Source organism: Anomalospiza imberbis, chromosome 2 (genome assembly GCF_031753505.1).
Source record: "Anomalospiza imberbis isolate Cuckoo-Finch-1a 21T00152 chromosome 2, ASM3175350v1, whole genome shotgun sequence".
In the NCBI taxonomy this organism is placed as follows: Eukaryota; Metazoa; Chordata; class Aves; order Passeriformes; family Viduidae; genus Anomalospiza; species Anomalospiza imberbis.
This window is the reverse complement of record NC_089682.1, coordinates 58,702,771-58,718,394: the sequence shown is the minus strand read 5'-3', so window position 1 is coordinate 58,718,394 and position 15,624 is coordinate 58,702,771. Positions and strand designations below refer to the sequence as shown.

Here is a 15,624-nt window from a genome sequence, read left to right as displayed (position 1 = left end):
CAGAAGATCTACAGTCAATACTTAAAATTACTGTGCCAAGAGTCAGTCTCATCCTCCTCTCACTTTGGCAGTTAAAACTAAGTAAGTTTTCAGAGCTTTGGTTTTTGTGAAATCAAAAACAACTATCCAGTTTAATTCTGATCATGGGTATGTTCATTAGACATAAACCAACACAGAATCTTGTTCTTCCACAGTTAGCAAGAAGAAAATTTCTAAAAGCTGATTTTATCTACTTAGCAGGCACCAAATTTGAGTAAGAGCCAATGTCCTAAATTGAAAAGTTTTTGAAACAGCTAACATACATAATTTATCATACTTAAAACATTAGAATTAAAGATACTTGATGTAGGCAAGAATAGAGGCAAAGAAAGCATTACTATTTCAAATTCCTGTTTCATCACAGCTAGCAAGGATATTTATGCCTATTATAATATGTGTTTGTATCAGTTTTATAAGACTAATCAAACCAGGTCCATTACCAATGGAACATGAGCTGAATAAGAAATACTGGTATCCTTAAGTTTCAAAAAAAAGTATCTTATGACTAGTCTGAAGCAGGGCTGTAGTTTGTTAGTCTCATCAAGGGAATGTTTTATGTATTAGTATACTGGCTTAACTTCTAGAAGGATTAACAAAGTGAAAGAACAACAAAAGATAAATCATCTCACAGTAGATGCTAAAAAACTTTTTTTTTTTTTTTAGAAAAAGACACCAGAATCATAGGCCCCAAGTAGCTTTAATCTCCTGATAAATAACCTGAATTGTTTAGAGCAAGAAAATATTATGGGTTTTTGATTATGGGTTTAAATTTATGGAGCTCCTAGAGTGGGTACAGCAGAGAGCTACAAAGATGATTAAGGCATTGGAGCATCTCTCTTATAAGGAAAGGCTGAGGGAGCTGGGCCTCATCAGCCTCAAGAGGAGACAGCTCGGGGGGGACCTCATCCATGTCTATATGTACCTGAAGTGAGGGTGTCATGAGGGTGGAGCCAGGCTCTTTTTTGTGGTGCCAAGAATTCAGGCAATAGGACAAGAGGCAATAGGCAGAAACTGATGCACAGGAAGTTCCAGCTGAATACGAGGAAGAACTTCGGCACTGTGCAATGACCTAGTACTGGAATGCGTACTGATTGTTCAGAGAGGCTGTGGAGAACTCCCTTACTAGAGATATTCGAGAACCATGTGGACACAGCTTTGCACCATGTGCTCTGAGACAGCTCTGCTTGAGCAGGGAGTTGGACCAGATGACCTCCTGCGGTCCCTTCTAACCTGACCCATTCCATGATTCTGTTTAGAATATAGCAGAAAAACAACAGCAGCAGGCTTGAAAATATGCAAATTGTTTTCAAGAAACATGAGAAGAAAAGTTACTTGCATCCAACTGCTTTTCATTAAGATTGGCTGTCTATATGTATCGTCAAAACACAATCTACAGAAGGACCTCACTTGAAGCACTTTTTACCTCAATAATTCCTATATGGGCACACTCTAACCCATCTCTACTTCCCTTTTAAACAGTCCACAGAGCAGTAAAAGCAACGAAACATATGCCAAGTTTCATATTCTTTCAAGCTGAGGGTCTGGAAATTCATGGAATTCGGAGGCAAAGGAGAAGGAGGGCTCATTGTAATCATGCATAGAGGTAGCACTTTGTAAGAGGAAACATCTGGTGTGTCTGAGTGACTTCAAGCCTTATGTCTTTAGACATTTTGTGCAAAATAGTCCAGATTTAACAAGTATTTAATACAGGCATAATCCAGTACAGACATAAAAAGCAGTACTCATGCTTTCTCCCCAGTGACCCCAAGCTCGTTCATTCCAGCTAGCCTGCTATTTGCTATCCCCTCCCCAGTGCCAGTGCAAGTGCTTTTGGCTGATGAAATGAGAACCAAATTGGAGCACTCATTCAGCTGAGAAATAAGCAAGGAAAAAAACTAATTGGAGAGGGACTGGAGAGAACAAAGGGAGAGCAGATGCAAAGGACAGCCCATCGTAGTATCTGCTTATTTCCTGAAACCAGTTTTTAGTACTACCTCACTGAAATTAAGTGTTGTGATAAAAAAAAAAAAGCCAGACATTACCTCAAGCCTTTAGTTTAATAAAAGCCTTTAGCATTACCCAACTTAATGAACTTCCAAGCATGCATGTTTCTAATCTTCTTGTATTTGTAATTCCAAGAAGAAAATTAACTGGAAACGTCTCCTGAGGTATTCTCTTAAAGCATAGATCACACAATTCTTTTATATAGGGTTAATGGCATATATACAGAAAATTGAGTTCTATCTATGCCTTATTTCATCACAATACAGACTGCTGCATACCTTGTTTGTTGACAAGCAAAGAACAGTCTGAAGCTCTGTTTTACCATATAAATTAAAAAAACAAAAAGAAAAATCTAAAAAAAACCCTCCCCTCCCCAAATATTAAGCATACCTGGGATATTCTTCTGAGGTTATGTAAACTATGTCTTGTTCTGACACAGATGAGGAAAAAGGAATGAAATTCCCATTCTGTAAAGGCAAAAGCTCCAATCCAATCAGTTCACTGTAGACTCCATCAGAAAGCACAAATTCTAAAAGATGAAGCTTTTCTTCAGCAGGTCCACTGTGCCCAGATTTCCTCAGGACTTGCCGCACTACGGCAGGAGTCACTTTTTTCACAGCTTTAGCAGTAGAAATAGTAAGATGCACTGCATTAGCAATATTTGCTGGTACCTTAGCAATCTGTTTCCCTGAATTCTGGAGGTAGTTGAGAACAGACTGTGTGTACTCCAAACTCTCATCCATTTCAGAAAAGTGCACCTGTTCCACCTTTATCCACTGATTACTCACTGAGTAAATAACTGTATGCTGGAGCAGGTCTTTAAAGAGAGGTACTACAATTGGTTTCCAGGGTACCCTGATTTTGTTCTCATCAGGCCACAACCTATAAATTTTTTCAGGTGACAATGGAAAATCTGAATTCTTCTCAGTCTCCATTCGTTTGATAGCTTCCAAAATAAGGGTGGTATATGCCTTAGGTACTATATTTACCACAAGAAGATCATTCCACAAAGCTGCTGGATCTCTCCACTGATCCAACTCTCGCCATTTGATACTCCTCCTGTTGTCTGTGAGACCAAAGAAACCACTAACATGAACTGGAAGTCCAGTTTTGCTTTCTTCACCTGGAGGCAAAGGCAGAAAACAAAATGCTCTTCCTGAAAAGTCTGCTACAGCTCCATTTTCCTCCTCATTAGTTGCTAAAGACATAGCTATTCCAATAGTAGGAACAAATTTCAAGTCATCAGCTAAACAATCCAGTTCTGTGCACATTCCTCGACCACCCACACAATTACACACTAACCAAGATGTTTTCTGTGCGTCCTTAACACTCTCATCTTCTACAACTATATTTACATGGTATGTCACACATGTTATGCTATTGCTTGGAACTCCCTTACAATACTGATTTATTGCAGTTCCCAGGATTTTGATAGAATTGGGTCTTTCGTGTTTCAAGGCCTTGTTCTCACTAGCAGTTACTCTAAACACCAGCCTCTCTGTTCCATCAGCTTCCCGAACATGCAATGAAACATCCTGAACACTCTTCAGGAAAAGCAATACTGTGTCTGCATCTGCTCTGAAGGATTCAAACAGCTCCAAAACCTTCTGTTTGTCATAAATATTGCTGCTCAGTTGGGAAGGCTGCAGACGAAGTGGGAAACGAAAAAATGTACCAGGAAAGTTTCCATTCTTAAAGGTTTCCTTAGTGCTGCCAAATACACCAATGAAAGGTGCAAATTGGTCTGTAAGTTCATTTATTTCCTTGCTATCTTCTTTTAGATTCCAACACTGGCCTGACTCATGAGGTCCAAAGAGAGTTTGATGGGGATCAAGCATTCCAATCTGGTCACCACTGAAGATGCTAGGGACATCTGTATCCATAAAATCCAACAGTTATTAATAATCCTAAAACAACATACTTTAAAAATACAGTGTTAAGGAACAAAATTTAAAAAGGCGAGAATAAAATATTCTAAAACTGTGATGAACTGAGTACAATTCCCCAGGGAAATGGCTGAGTCACCATCCCTGGAGGCATTTAAAAGACATGCAGACATGACCCTTACGGACATGGCTTAGTGGACTTGGTACTATTAGGCTTATGGTTGGACTGAATGTTCTTAAAGGTCTTTTCCAACCTACATGATTCTATGATTCTGATAACATAATTCAGTGCTTACTAACAGAGAAGAAACAAGCATACACCTATTGTGCAGCTGAATATATAAAGTCATTCAATCATTTGAATTCTAGCAGACAGTGAGCAACAGGAAGTACAATTTCTTTCAACTACATACTTTTATGTTTCCAGTATTTTCAAGAAAAAAAAGACAAATTAATTTACTACATGTGTGTACTACTAGATTCATACTTTGCAGATCTTGAAGGCTGGCAGACAGTAATTCTGTACATTTAAAAGAACAATTTCACAGAATTATCAAACTACTGAATGTATTAATTTTATTCATGCTCAGCTAGGTAAAATATTGTTAAAAATATCATGTGTCTTAAAAATTCTCTTCACTAGGTAAAAATTTTTGTTTTGCCAAAAATTTGCCTCTTATCCAGCACTATTGTAACTGTGGAGACTGTAAGCATTATTTATGCTTCTTCTGTACTACAGTAAATCATTCTGGGAGAATAACAGATTTCAAGACAGAATATTAACAGCTTGCAAAACAGTATGTACTATCTTCTTTCAAGTGTAAATGTGAATATACCTCTATTACATAATATCTTTTCAATAAATAAATAAATAAATAAATAAAAATAACTACTCATTATACAAAGAACATGCAGAAGACTTTTTACTCTACAAAAACCGGCAGAAGACTTTCAGTCTAGTGAGCAGAACTTTCACACTTCTACTTGGATACCTACCCTATATTATGAGCCTCTAAAAAATGAGCAGCAGTGTATAATTGAAATAGCAGTTTAAAGGAATATTCATTTCAATATAAGGACTAAGTACATAATTATACTAATAGAACAATCTTCTTCAAACACCTTCAAAATCAAATAGATACCTTACAGGATTAGAGAAAAATGGAATGCTTTGTAAGAATAGCTAGCCATGAACTAATTTTCACTAGAGAGAAAATATTACATGTTTATAAATATCTAAAGTAATTTAACTATTTAAAACGTCAACATTTTATTTTTAAAATAACTATTAAGTTTACCTGTTATATGATAAACTGAATTAAAGCCAATTCCAAATCTTCCAACTTTCAGGGGATCATCCTTCTTCCTGCTTCTTGCTATTTCCTGTATACCATGCCAGTCCTCGGGGGTGAAAATTGCATCATTGTATGCATAAAATGCTGGCCCTATAATAAACAGGCAAGAGTTAAAAAGATGACAGAAGAAAACTATTTAATGTTTAAAATTTCTAGCAAATGAACTCACAGACCTGAGAATGCATTTCTTTGAAGTATATGCAGGTGCAAATTTAATGGGCAAGCTATGACTCTAAGCTGACATCAAATTATGCCGGGTGATGAAAAAAAAAAAAAAACAAAAAACAAAATCCAAAAGCAAAACCAAGGAGATGAATTTACCTCTGTAAATGTACTTAGATTTATATTTTGATGTGTTACTTAATTCTTCCATTCACATTTTAAAAGAATTATTCTGAAAAACTGAACAAAAAGCAGAAAACAACTTCTGAAAGAAGTGTCATGTGGCACAAGGCTTAAATTCAATCTGTTCAGACTATCAAAAAGAAGCTTGAAAAATGTGCTAGTCACAGTCTGAAGATATCTCCACTGGAAGGGAATATAAGGCAAGATAAAACAATAACCTGTGTCTAGAAAGTAAGACAGACAAATTCATATTGGAAGACATAATAAGGCTATTAACAACTGAAAAAAGCCAGAAGAAAGAAGTAGTGGATCATCTGTCATTGAAACTTCAAATCACAGCTGAATCTCTTTTGGGATGACAATGCAAACTAATTTTAAAAATAATATTAATAATAATAATAATAATTGTTAAATACATAATTGACCTTTATCTCATAAAGCCATAATAAATTATGTAAAAACCTTAAAGGATTTGCAGTGTACAGACAACATGGAGCAAAGTTGGGTGTAAGGTCAAGAGAAAAAGGGATGAGGAAGAAAACTGAACTGCCTAGAGAATGCTGAAATGTAAAGGGCAAAGGTCCTCTTTACATTAAAAACTGGTGTGCTGGCTTGGGCTTCATGGTAGCTGGGGGCTGTGTTTTGGATTTGTGCTGGAAACTGACAATAACACAGGGCTGTTTTAGTTATCACTGAGCAGGGCTTATGCAGAGCCAAGGCCTTTTCTGCTTCTCATGCGGCCCAAACAGCTAGTGAGCTGGGGCTGCTAAGGAGCTCAGAGGGGACATAGCCAGGACAGCTAACCCCAAACAACATGCATATTGAAAAATAATGGCCAAATTTAATAAAACTTATACTTACCCTGATATTGTGCCATGTCCTTTGACCATAACGTTTCTGTTCCATACTGAGTTTCATCATATAGAAACCTAACCTCTGTGGCACCAGCATCTTCTGCATTCTGTATCAGTTCCTGAGGCAGACAAAATAAATCAAAGTATAATGCAGTAATACATATTCTAGCAATTGCTTTTGAACTTAAACAGTAGAAAATAACAAGCAAATTTCTCAAGTATAACTGTTTTCGTACATTTCAACTAAATGGTTTTATCCAGTTTACCTGCATGAGAATAGGTATCCTTATAAACAAATATTCAGACAAATACTATAAATATGATTTGAATTTGGAGCTCAAATACCATACAAAAGCAGTCACAAAGTTGAGAAATAAGCTACTAAACTGTTACTACTATATTATCCTAAGAATCGGAGCTGTAAAAGTCTCAAAATAAAGCAAATGTGAGAAGACGAAAGAAGAATTTTATATTTATCAAAGTGTATTAGGTAAGTCCTTGCAAACAGCTGTACAACAACAGTGAGGCAACCATTCACAAAAGAGTACTGCACAGCACTCTTTACATCAACTGAAGTAGGTTAAAGTTAACATTTCACAGTATGAACCAACCACTCCTGGGGTATGGTGCTCACGCTTCAAACACCCCTGCAGCAAAGGGATGTAAAACAGTTCTGACCAGTAGCCCGCTAAGTCATGAACCAACAGAGCAGCAACCCTATTGAATGCAACCCACAGACGGGAAAGAGGCTTATATTAAGGTTGAGCATTTGTTAAATAGCAGTAGCAGTGGTGAGAGCTACAGAAAACTCAAATGTCAGTAAACTACTTCTGTAAACATGACCATTAATAAAATACACGCCTATCCAGTCCTGTTTTCATCAACAGCAGACACGTAAGCTTGATTATAAATACCTACAGGATTACAGCCTCACACAATGGTCTATTTACACTGAATCATCACAGTGTATCAGGGTTCCTGACACATAAACACATGTGTCTGTTTATGTGGGAGTGTGCAAGCTTGGCATAAGCAAGTATCCGAAAAGCAACATAGATAGATCTCATGCAATGTATTCACACACTTTAATTTCATTCAGTTACACATAAAAGACTTGATAGGAAGATGTACTTAAAAAATGCATCAACTAGCAGCAAGTATTTCAGATTAGGTTGCATTCAAGTATACTATTAAGACTATACTATAAGCTCACTGTTATCTAATATCTGGTTCCAAAATTATAACCCTTTTATTTTGCAATTTTTGACAGTATGTTCAGTCTGTAATGCATACTATATTGTCACTTCTACATAGTTTTGAAGTATGAGATAGCAAAAAATATACCTTCAGTTAAGCATAAACAACAAATGTTTAAAGAATCTTTACAAGATATTTATATGCAGTTCTTCTCCTAAAAAAACAATCATTACAGTCCTTCAAGAAGAAACAGTAAGATAGGCCAAAGTTTCCAGAAATATTAAATACGAAGTATGGCAATCAGCATGAAGTCAGACTTGCATTCATGCTGTGGCACACAAGGCAACTGCTACATTCAGCTGTAACAGCATTGTATCTGAAGAATCAAAACACTGAAATAAATTGTAAGGTATCAGCAAAATTCCTGGTAGTAATCTCTCTCTAACAATCTGTTAACCCTAAATTGTAAACTATGAAAATAGCATCATTTCTACTTTTAAATTTATCTATCTGATTTCTAAGGACCTTTCCTTATTTCTTCATGCTGGAATGAAAGTTTGGGTTAAAAATATTGAGGAGATTTGAACCCTTCTTAATTCAAATGCATTTTACAGATGCAAATAGTACTGAGAAATAATAAAAATGCAAGCATCCCTCCTACATACAGACACTGCTCAGAACATACTCAGGAGGAAATTTGCCAAAACAGTTGAAAATATGCTTATCTTGGGCATTCCCACTAAGCACAATCAGCTTCTAGTTCCATGGTTGCAAACAAGACAACAGATATAAGGAACTGTCATCATCTGTCAACATTTGTATTTGAGTGTTTTGAATGCATGCATGTATAGATAGGTAAGAAATATCTGTATCAAATCCCATTTGTTAGAACCTAGTAGTCCCATACACTAAGAAAATTAAGTTTCTACCACCCATGTGATGAAGCATGCTGGATGAGAAGTTTAACATCCAACTAATCACCCCAGATGCTCTTAAAAAAAAAATCAAACTGCCATTTTCAGACATTAGCATAGGAAGCTACAATAAATCACACAATTCATCTTCTACTGAGCAAACTCAGAAATTTTTAAAGGAAAAAAACCCCACTAAGCATACAACTCGTTTTGCCTTCTCCACAGAAATGGACACACATATCTTCTGTAGTACAGTGAATATAAGATAAAACAACCACAAGATTTGCTGGGAAGTGTTAAACTTTGGCATTATGTCATGCATATTAAATGACTGTTAAAAATACTACTTATTGTCTACCTTAAGAATCTGTCCTCCCTCTGGGTATCTTCTTAAGATATCCTTTAGAAAATCAACAAGTGGTGGAGTTGTTTGTCCAAAACGACCTAAAAACAAATAAACAAAGAAGCTGTGTATTATGCTACTGTGCACTCAATTTGAGATTTTAAAAAAATACTAAACAATTACTGGAAACAATAATTTCTTAAAATTAACTCAGGGCCTATTATTGTAAAATATTATCTTTCCAAAATCAGCTGTGACAATCCTACTTTATAAATCTTTTAATTAAAGAAGGTGAAACAGCAGTCTTGATGTTGAAGTCAACAAGCTGTTTCATACCTAGATGAAATAAATTTGGGGGCTGAGTCTTTACAACAGTTATACCAAAATTCCAACTACTTGATGTTCAAAAGCAGCAATTTCTAAAGGATTAGTACTTTTTAAGTAGCAGGACAGTATTCCAGGGCAGCAGTGGCTCTAACTCTTTCATAGCCAGTGATGATCCCTACTGACAGCCACACACACAGGCACAGAGGGTTTTGGCTCTAGTGTACACTTCCTGTTCTGACATACTCTGGGCATGGACCTGGTGCCAGCCTTGGTTTTGCCAGGGCCTAACACTGGAAGGAAAAGCGGCCCAGCATTTTGAACATCTGCTCCAAAAGAAAAAGTCCATCACAAAATGAAAGGTGAAATACTCTTAATTTCAAACTCCAGTCTGAGACTAAAGGGCAGCTCCCTAAACCAACCCTCTAAAACATGTGCTTCAAACAAATAGCAATAATGCAATCCTCACAAGGAAAACAGATGCCCCTAATGATGCCCCATCTAAAGCTTCCTTTTAAAATTGTTAACAAGTAATTATTCTCTCCCTCTCTTCTGCATATACACGTTTATGAAGCACACAGATTCAAACCTGCATATTATGTATATTCTGGAATAAAACACTAGGATAAAAAAGCAAAGTGGAAAAAAGGGGAAAATAAAAGTTCTATTTTCTGAGAAAGCATCAAGTAAAAACATCAAATATTTTATTTTTAAAATTTTCTTGAGTCACTTTATTTAAGGTAACTTAATAGCATCAATGAAAAAATAAGCAAGAAATTGCAATGGACAGCAGAATGTGTGAAGTATTTCATAACTTCTGTTATTTTTGCAGTATACAGAAGTATATGAAAGTCAATATGCAATATGCATACCTCCAAAATAAGCTGAACTGATCAACAGACATTACCTAAAATGAAGAAAGTGATCTTCTTTAAGTTGGACAGGCAGGTGGAAGTGTTTAAACAACACATTTCATTCACCATGGGAACAACCACACAGACAAATAACTATTAAGTGATAGGAATAAAGACAGACTTTGCTCTCTATAAGAGCAGAGCTCTATGTATGTCACAACAATTACTCTGGCTATTGGTCATTATTTACTGCATCCTATGAAAGGCTAAACTGGTTTTTCTTCAGTATTAGAGCTGGTCATATTTAACATAAAACTGGTACCACAAATTTAAAGGAGAAACTTGTTCTACTGTAAGAGCAGTCAAGCACTTAGGAGCCAGAAACTGTGCAGTCTCCCTCCTCTTTCCAAGCTCAATCAGATCAACCCTCAAGTGACCCAGACTAACATCAGAGCTGTCCACACTCTGAGCAGCAGGCTGGAGTAAAAACCTCCTCATGTCCCTTCCAACATGAATTATTTTGTGATCATATGAAAAGATTATGCCTTATTTGATAGACACCAGCAATGAATGAACACAAAGGAGACATGAATAATTCTCAGAGCACTTCAGCAACCCATGTGATTGGTCCTAATGATCATGCACTTACAAGTTAGAAATTCAGGGCATTTCTTGATTCACCTGCAGTAAGGAAAAATCTCTGAACTGGAAGACTCCAGAATGAAGACAAAAGGCTGATACTGAAGCCTTCAGATGTTTTAGATCGGCATACATCAGAACTGTGGGCCAGGAAATGTTAAGCACTTTATCTAGACATAGATTGCTTACAGTGACATCTCTTAGAAAATCTCCAATCCTAGGCACAAAAATACAGCAAGAGTTTTTCTTTCCCATGAGATTTCTTAGGGCCACTACACTTTATTCTCTATATAGCTGCATGGCAGAAAATAAGACTGTCTTTATTTAGTCTACCACAGCCTATACACAGCAAAACAGTCAAGAATGACAGAAAGATAAATGTTTGATGTCTGAACCATGAGGTCATAGAAATGAGGCTAAGAAATACAATATTTTGTAAGATCAAAAAAATAGCTGCATGAAAAGAAGGGTTTTCTTCTTCATCATGTCATCTGATTAGCATTTATTTCATTGCCTTACAATAAAGTTATTGTGAGAAGAATATTAATGCTAGCAGCCAAATAAAATAATCATGACAGATTTTAATTAGAGCATTTCTGAAGATATTCAGTTATGAAGATATGATATAAAATGATACACCTTCAGGATTTTTTAATAAAAATGTAAATGACAGAATCAAAAGAAAACCAAGCTATCAAAGAAAAAATCTAAAAACCAGAAGAAATCCAGAAATTTTCACCAGTGTTATAATTTTTTACATGATGGTTACTGAAAAGATATCCTTTCAGTATCTGAATCGTTTTCAAGTATCTGGATTATTTTATATGAGACAAAGCAGCTACAACACTATTGAAAGGCAAGTCTTATTGATTCCAAAGGACAGCAATAACCTAAATTCTACACATTATAAAACAGGAAAAAAATAAACACCAAGGCACTTAAAAAGAGAAGTTTAATTTTTTTTCTAGAGCAGAATGAAAAGAACAAGTGACAAACCTAAGACTTACATGAAAAAAAATTGCTTCTCATTTAAAAGATAAAAATTTCAATTAACTCTATATTGCATCAGAAAATGTTTTGAGCTTCCAGTTTATAAACAGAGACAAATATTTTCCATACCTCCTCCTTTCAACCCTTTTGACTGAAGCTCTAGAAAAACTTGATTTTGAGACTTCTGAAGATCCACAATCTTGATACCATCAGACAACTGAAGGAAAAAATAAGACAGATCTTGATCAGAAGTTTCTGTTTGATAATAACAGGACCAAAACAAATCAGGTGGAAAAAATGCCTATAGAAGCATACTAAAAGCAAGCCATGGCCTCTTGTTTCTACAATTGAAAAAGTTTTGTATTCAGGGAAGTTCTGGAAGCATAAAACTAAATCAGTTATTGTTCTAAGGTGCATGTCCACAAAAGAAATTAACATATACAGGAAGTACATAGTCTGTATACTCCACAAGTACATCTGGGTATGCAATTCCATAGGAAGCTTAAACTAAGCAATAGCAGCTCAAAGCAGCTGGCAAGACATTGGGTAGAGACAAAAGTGTGTCACAAAAACCTCTTTGAAGAATCTGACAGCCTTATCCCCCATTACCTCTACATGCAGACCCATCACAGCATGATCAAGGTGGAAGGGACCACTGAAAGTCACCTAATCCAACATTCAGTGCCTCACCAGGAACATCATAGAGAAACTGAGCCAAACTAAGTAACACATTCCTTAGCAGCCATTGGGAAAACTATCACGTAATCATAGTATAAAAAGGTTTTGTTGCAATTCTAGTTTCATATGATGTGTGTCTCATTCATATACCAAGTGCTGCTAGAAGACTCCTATATGACCCATGTTATCTTGCACGCAACAACAAATGCATATTTAGAAAGCCACAGTACTAATTAGAAACTAGATTAAAATATTACTACATGAAATTATATTATTATATTAGTTTCAGTTTATAGTAGATTTTGGGATTACTTCCTCACCTTGATGGGTAAAAACAAATCACTAGAAAGCAGTTGGTGTTTACACAGACACAGATGCTTACAATCTAACTTCACTTAATAAAAGACAACCCTAGTCCAGAGTACATAATCATGATTTAACATCACTAGTAAGAAAAAAAACTTACATTCTTTTTTTACTTTTACCAGTTTTAAATAGTTATTAAAACAACAGTGAGTTTATCATAAAACTGCAGAAATATTGCACTTGAGTTGAACTTTCTGAAGACATAAAATTGACTATAACTACTCTGAAATCACTAAAATATAAAGCAATCTACAGAATGCTGGAAGCCATCACCAAGCATTAAAGGAATAGAGTAACCGAATATTCTAAGGAACATTGTACCAAGATACCACTAGAAACCTGGACATTGAATCGATCCAAATCAATAGTGTAATACAGTAAGGAACTATGAGAGCAAAAGATACTGGACTTTACTTAACATCTGTAAATTGCACATAATAGTTCTAATGGAAAAAATTATTTATGGATGAATATTCTACTACTCAAAAAATTTAAAAATCATTTGATCCCAATAAACAGGAGTTCAAATGTTTATAAACTATTTTCAAATTTGCTACAGTGCAGAATAATTATTTCCATATATATTCTAGTTCATTATACTAATAAAAAACCTAAACAGAAAAGCAATTACAGTCTGTTTACTGACTGTTCCTTGCAAAAGATAAATTTCCTGTAGCAGTCAGATCTTTGCTTCCAGGCAAATTTTAGAAAGTGTTACAGTTTGTCCTCCAAAAAAGGAAGGCCTGGTGAGAACAAAATCAAGGACACACAAAAAAAGATAAACTACACAGGCAATTTGCTTCAAATCTGAGCCCTCAAAGCCAATTGGCGTTGCCCAGGTTCTTAAAAGCTTCCTAAGCAATACAACCAACACGTGTATCTTTCCTTGTCTCATAGAATGGTTTGGGTTGGAATGGGACATTTGAAGACCATGTCGTTCAACTCCCCCTACTACCATCACCATGAACAGGAACTAGATCAGGTCTCTCAAAGCTCCATCCAACCTGGTTATCAATATTTCCAGTCATAGGGAATCCACAACTTCTCTGGGCAACTTGTTTCAGATCTTATCACCCTCATCCTAAAAAATTTCTTCCGTGTGCCAAATCTAAATTTACCATCTTTTGGTTTAAAGCCATTGTCCCTTGTCCCATCACTTCAGGCCTTGGCGGAAAGTATCCTTCCATCTTTCTTCTAAGCCCCCATTTTATTTAGAAAGGCCACAATAAGGTTTCCCTAGAGCCCTCTCTTCTCTACACCTTTGCAAATCCCCTTGCCCTATTTAACACTAACTTCCAACCTCCTCTCTCTCCCCTTCCTGCCTCTACTCATCCCATCCCACCAGGTCGCCAGGTTCCCATTTCCCAAGAGCACAGCTAGAAGCACAGGAAGCAGTACTGAAAGACTGACACCAGGCTGATGCCTTCAACAGAACAAGGTCATTCATTCATTCATTCGACTCTCCTGTGCCCAGACCTCAATTTTCAACTTGTCACTTTCATCTCACTGTGATGTCAACTCTGCTCTTGAAACTGGCCAGAATGGCAAGAGGGCAGAACAAACACATCAGCACTATCCAGTGAATTTCTGCTCTCCCCAACAACTCCCCAGAGAAATTAGGATAAAACACACGGAGCACTTCAGGAAAAGAAACAAAGAAAAAAAAGAAAAAGACACAAAAACTCGGATGTTAAAAGCTGGCACCATCAAGGGCGGTATGAGGGTCGTCCAAATGACCTCCACGCTTCCCACGAGAGGAACACCGAAGGACACGCACACACCGCGCTGCCCACGCATGACGCAGGAGCAGCCGGGTGGGGACTTCCCGCAGCCCCGCGGTGCGAGAGGCGCCGCGGAGGTGGCGCCGCCCCGCCCGGCCTCACCTCTCTGCCGCGGTGCCACAGGCGCTGTTCGGCGGGGGGCAGCCCGGCCTCCGCGTCGATCCGCCTCTTCACGTCCCGCACGGCCGCGGACGGCGGCAGCTCGAAGGTCCTGCAGCCCAGGCAGTCATGGAGGACGGTCACCCGGGCCAGCCTGCGGCAACACGACAGACACCAGATGAGAAAAGGCTCGCCGCGCCGCCGCCCGCTCGCTTTCCCCTCGGGCACCGCGGAGGCCCGAGACGGGAGCCGGAGCCCGCAGGGTGCAGCGATGGGCGGCCTGTCCGGCTCTCCGAGGGGAAGCGGCGAAGTCGATGCCGCAGCCTCCCCGCCCGGCCCGGCCCACACTCACATCCCGCCGCCGCCGCACACAAAGGACCGCTACTCGCCCCGCCGGCGGCGCTCCCCACACGGGGAAGGGGTGGGGCTGCGCCGCCCGGAGGCCCGCGCCGCGGAGGAGGCGGAGGAGGAGGCGGGAGCGGTGGAAGTGCCGCCCTAGGAGCGGCGGCCGTGGCTGCGGAGGTACGGCGGGGCCCCGGCGGCTCCTCAGCCTCGGCGTACGGAGGCGTTTCCCGGCTCCCCGCGGCCCGGTGCGCGCAGGGCCCCGGGAGAGAGAGCCCGGTCGCCTGGGGCGAGGCAGAGGCTGCAGCTTCGCATGTACGGCGTGAGCCGTGACCGAGGGTGAGATCTAGAGGTGGTACCGCAGGCACATCCCTCCATCGGCAGGGAAGCACGCTAATGTTTCACGTAATTCACCGCATTTAGGCACACATGTGGAGCACGCATGGTTACAGCTGATCAACTTCGTTCTTTCTCAAGGATGCAAACCAGAGAAGGAAACATATCTTTTCTGCTCTCTGTCCGAGAGCCTGTCAAAGGTCATACATCCTGTCCTATCTCAAAAGGGTATATGTTAAGTCCTCCTACCATTCAAGACTTAAGGAAAGTGCTCTCGC

General features: G+C 38.5%; 1 protein-coding gene across 4 annotated transcripts in view; it reads right to left on the bottom strand.

Annotated features, from left to right (window-relative positions):
• SACS (sacsin molecular chaperone) overlaps positions 1–15,624 on the bottom strand; it is a 55,238-nt gene that overhangs the window by 17,860 nt on the left and 21,754 nt on the right. For 3 of the 4 annotated variants that reach the window (XM_068181281.1, XM_068181280.1, XM_068181282.1), the window contains 6 exons: positions 14,672–14,822; positions 11,874–11,961; positions 8,953–9,038; positions 6,491–6,602; positions 5,228–5,374; positions 2,434–3,916 (listed from right to left, as the gene is read on the bottom strand). In XM_068181281.1, coding sequence (XP_068037382.1) covers positions 2,434–3,916; positions 5,228–5,374; positions 6,491–6,602; positions 8,953–9,038; positions 11,874–11,961; positions 14,672–14,822 — 2,067 coding nt within the window. Of the gene's footprint in view, positions 1–2,433; positions 3,917–5,227; positions 5,375–6,490; positions 6,603–8,952; positions 9,039–11,873; positions 11,962–14,671; positions 14,823–15,020; positions 15,368–15,624 lie in introns of those variants that run through there. The other variant, XM_068181283.1, reaches the window with a different exon arrangement.